A 5076-nucleotide genomic window follows, 5' to 3' on the forward strand; every position below is an offset into this window, starting at 1 on the left:
ACGTTTTTCTCTCAAAAACATATTTTGTGAAATTGGAGACGCTAAATTTTTAAGGGTGTTGCTATGATAACTCGATTACGGTCGTGGGTGACGTGGTCGTGGACTTATTTGTGGGCATTGTGGTTCTTGTTGGTCATCGCATTAATATACATCCTACGTGGCCCACTCCACATCACGGAATCCCTCGAAAGCGGTACTTAGCTTTTTTTGATGATGTGTCATTCCCTTCGCAACTGATTTTCATAACTTACCATTCCATTTCATATGCTTGCAGCTTCTACTTATTTCAATAACTTAACGCCCAAATTTTACGTTGCGTTGACGGGAACATCGAGCTTGGTGTCCGGCATCATTCTGATATTCGAGTGGTGGTATTTTAAAAAGTAAGTACGTTGAGGGTTGAAGAATGGCTAGAAATAAATGAGTGCGCCAAAAATTGAGCATTAGTTGAAGATCAAGAAATGAATATCCTAAACATTGGGTAATAGCTCGTTTCGTTTTTACGAGTAATCGGGTGTTTTGCGGATTAATCGGACGGAGTGGATAAGTAGTTGCTCTAAGGACAAAAAATAGTTTACAATAAGTAACGTGAATTCAGAAGACACAATTAGTTGCTATTGCATCAAATACTTTAAATATTCCGTAATTTCTCCATTAATTTACAGCAATTCCGGTGATAATGGAACTGGTAGTGAAGATAGCAGTGACAACGAAGACGGTATTGAGTCAACCAGTCGAAGTGTGCCAGGTTGGTAGTTTTATTGCTATGATAAACTTTATGATTCATGTTGTGATTCATGTTGTGTTATTTTTATTGCTTCCTTCTAATTTCATTGTTATCCAACACGAATTCTAGAGTGTAAAGTTTGGCGTAATCCAACTGCCTTATTTCGTGGCGCAGAATATCAAAGGTTTACAAAAATGACAGGAAAAGAACCACTTACATATTACGATATGAATTTGTCAGCTCAGGACCACCAAAATTTTTTCACTTGTGAAGGGGATACGGGAAGACAAGACTATGAAAGTTAGTTTCTCCAAGAAACTGTTACATCGTTAAAAAAAATCAAAATTTTATATGATATGCAGATGTTGGTCATTAAGAATGGCATAATGTTTCATGCAGTTTTGCCTCGTTTAAGTGAACTTGTACCTACGATACCGTATATTTCTTACTGTACATAGCAGTTTCTTTTCGTAAGAAAATGGATGGTAATTTTAGTAATGCAAGTGGCTTGGCGAGAGCGTGATAGTTATTCACGGATTAATGCAGCATACAAGGCATTGGAAATCAACCCTGAATGTGCTCCAGCGTTAATATTATTGGCAGAGGAGCAATGCCAAACGATTGCTGATGTAGAACAGACGTTGAAGTAAGGAAAAGATATGCCTTGAAATTCTGGGTCCCAACTTTTTTTTTAAAAGATTGATTTTAGTCTATATTCTCACGGTATTTCCTCTGCTCATGGCAGTAGTTTTGCCGTGTTCCTTAAATTTGTGGAATGCAGACCATACTATGCATTGAAAAGGTTGAACCTGACATGCGACATCTACCATTAGTAGTTGTACGATCGTGCATTTGCTATGTTAAAATAACCTCCATGGTGCTGCTTCACATGGCAATGACTAATAGTATGCCTGAATTTTGTCTCATGTTATGTTTTGATAAATGACGGTGTCACTTCAAATGATTCTCGCAGCACTTGTTCAGTGACATAACGTGATGATTTTGTCTCGTTTGTGCTTACAGTAGCACACTGCTACTTCTATCATGTTCCAGACGAGCGTTGAAAATAACAGAGGCAAACTATCGAAAATCCCAGTCACAAGTGCATTATGATTTAGCTTCGGATCCAGTACATAGTAAGTTCATTGCCAATTAATTTCTTCTTCCTTATTATACTGTCGTTTTCTTTTCCTTCTTTTTTGTAAATGTGGTATCCATATTTGTTAATGGTAGATGTTATCCAACTGATGTTCGCAATGTGCAGGGGAAATCAAGCCTTACGAAAGATATAACGCTACACTTCAAGAAGAAGAATATTTCTAGGGCGTGATGTCAATTTGCTTGTTTTCGTACGCCGACGGCTGGCTATGTGTGCACGACGGCAAGGACGTTTGCGAGAAGCAGTCAAAATGATGCGAGATGTAAGCCATGGCGTGTTAGCATCTTTACGTTAGCACACGTACTTATTTTAACCCTTTTCCATCCTCTCTTCTGCTCTTAAATCCTAGATTTGTCTATAGGCTAAAAATTGGAGTTTAGACTTGTTGCCCACCGCAGTTTCTGGTTTCGGGAAGATGAACGATGAGTCGGAATTCGCGTACAAAAGATGTTTGATTTGGATTGCCATTTTCCTGTGTGTTATTTCAACGAATTATTATAGTTGATCAAGGAATTTCCGATGCTTAACGTAATGAACATTCATGAAAATCTGATTGAAGTGCTGCTGGAACAACAAGCTTACGCTGATGCTCAGGCCGTTCTAGCTCGATATGATGGTAACCTTTTATTTCTTTCAGTAATCACTAGGATCAGTTCTGGATCATAGTTTACCACCGAAATGGTATTTTAATACTGATTGATTGCGTACCTACTGATTGATTTATTGTCGATTATCTACATATCGTGCATTTAATACTTTTTATTAATAAATTGCATGACGTTTTGGCAAAAATCTCGCTTTTAGATATCAGCTTGCCGAAATCTGCCACCATATGTTTTACATCGGCCTTATTAAAAGTGAGGACTGTCGCTGATAAGTAAGTATCTCATTCTTCGCTCCAACAGTTTTGGTTTTCCGAGATTTGTTTTTGATAATGGAAGGTTTTTGCTACCATAATGGTATGCGTCTCCATCTATTTGCATAGCAGAGGGTTGAATATGGTATCAGTAATCAACTTAATTCAATTTTATTTGTCACCGTATGTAGAAATATAGAGATTTTGTGGCAAGTATTGATCCGTTTTGATTGGTTTTTTTTTTTTTTCTATTTTTCTATGGTCAGACTTCTAATTTAGACATGAGGAACGTCTCAATTAGTTGTGGTACTTCATATCGTTTAAGGTTCACGCCAGATTTCGTGTTGCGTCGTGGATTAAGTACTGCAGAATTGAATGCTGTTGATGCTATACATCGAGCAGTTGAATTTAATCCTCATGTTGCAAAGTATCTGTTAGAGCTGAAGCCATTGATATTACCACCAGAACATTTATTGAAGCGCGGAGATTCAGAAGCGATTGCTTATTCATTTTGGCATTTGCAGCATTGGAAGCGAATCGATGGTGCCCTTTCATTTTTGCAGTGTACTTGGGAAGGAAGTATGTTTTATTCTTACTGTTTTGATGAGATTTCATGATTTACATAAATTACAAAATATTAATGGATTACAAGAAAACGGAAATATATACATACATATTAGTAAATTGTCTTTCTCCTTCAGCATTTCGACTTATACCGAATCCTCTCGAAAAGGGACATCTTTTTTATCCTTATCCATCTTGCACCGAATCTGCTGATAGGGAACTTCTACCGTGTAAGTTTATTTCATCAGTTATTAGTTATTTTGGTGATGTTTTCTGCTCTTTCCTTTGTGCATCATGAATGTATAAAATTTGCTGCAGAACAACTACCCAGTTAAAATGAGTCTTCTAAATTTAATACGTTACAACTTTAGCATGGCACGAGGTGTCAGTGTATCCAAAGCGTGACTTGCCATTTTTCACTGTACTGACAGCTTTGCTTTTCTTCATCACTATCGTTTTGGCCATTGTTACCCATCAGTATCCAAAGGTAATATTTTGACGTTTTATTTTTATTAACAAATTGGAAGACAACTTAAAATCTAGTAAGTTTCGGGAGGATGCTTATCGGTGTCAAATATATACTTCTATGGGATCCGTTGCCGCTTGTTGCTGTGGCATATCATATGTCATTTACGCTAAGTTAACACTGTGCAGTCGAGCTCGAAATAGGCTTTTCTTGCGTAATTCTTTATTTCCCTCAACGACTTGGGTAAAATTTGATTTTATCTTTGATCTTCCTTTGGTAATCGTAGATTCTGATACCGATCTTACTGGCTTTTGTATTGTTTATTTATAGCATTCAGCAACCTTTTTGTTGCAGGAATTTATACAACCCTTGACTTCGATTGCAAATTTATTCCTCAGTTTTATTGACAATATTTATGGCCTTGTTCCGGATAATGTTATTAATCTTCTGGCATCAAAACCAGTCATTCCACCTTCCAGTGATTCTGTCAGTTGAACTAGTTTTGTGCTTTCATAATTTTTTTGAGAAAAAATAGATCGATATGAACATGAATTTTTGAAATGATATTTGCCATCTTCTAAAAAATAATTGTGTCGTGGCGAGAGTTTCTTGTAGTTTTGCACCTTTCGAGACATTTTAGATAGCAAACTATTTGAGAATTTGACTGGTTTCAATAAAAATCTATAAAATGGTTTGGTTGCTTTTATCTTTTTTTTTTTTACTTATTCGATAAAAACGGAGTAATTATGATCTATTATGGTGTATATTTATGAGTTGCTTTTAGCAATTTGGTAACATGATTTTACGGTTAGCGTCGTCTGTTATATATTTGAGATCTCACACATCTCGTTAGGGATTATTCATCCTCAAAATGGCTGGATTATAATCTTGTCATTATTATTGTCTTTGTCTTTATCGTAGCATGCTTAGTAAAATACGAGAAATGACATAATCTATTGCTTTGATTTTGATTTGCTCGCTCTTTCATCCGGTTTTCTCTTTTTTCTCGTTTCTCTTATTCATTTGTCGTAATTTACAAATTGTTTTTTTCTTATTCCTTTTTCCGTAGTTCATAAGAAATTTTCTGAATTTTGTTATGTTAAACAGTTTTTTTTTTGAAATGATCGATGGAATGATTATCGGTGAAATGATTACTATCTCATACGTATATATATATATATACATATATATGTATATATGTATATATGTATATATATATATACATATACATATATATATATATATATATATATATATATTATATATATATATATATATATATATATATATATATATATATATAT

The 5076-nt window shown here is 35.1% G+C and overlaps 1 protein-coding gene across 1 annotated transcript; it reads left to right on the forward strand.

Annotated features, from left to right (window-relative positions):
• Positions 1 to 48: 48 nt before the first annotated feature.
• Positions 49 to 4267, forward strand: LOAG_11776 (hypothetical protein; the record flags this gene model as incomplete). The annotated part of the gene is made up of 13 exons (XM_003147294.2): positions 49 to 193; positions 275 to 383; positions 666 to 748; positions 857 to 1027; positions 1223 to 1373; positions 1781 to 1863; positions 2051 to 2148; positions 2388 to 2502; positions 2691 to 2763; positions 3068 to 3321; positions 3444 to 3536; positions 3678 to 3793; positions 4127 to 4267. Exons 1-13 carry the CDS (start codon positions 64 to 66, stop codon positions 4265 to 4267), a joined length of 1617 nt encoding a protein of 538 aa, XP_003147342.1. The 5' UTR covers positions 49 to 63.
• Between the last annotated feature and the right edge of the window lie 809 nt (positions 4268 to 5076).

Source organism: Loa loa (assembly GCF_000183805.2).
Source record: "Loa loa unplaced genomic scaffold supercont3.533, whole genome shotgun sequence".
NCBI classification, from domain to species: Eukaryota; Metazoa; Nematoda; class Chromadorea; order Rhabditida; family Onchocercidae; genus Loa; species Loa loa.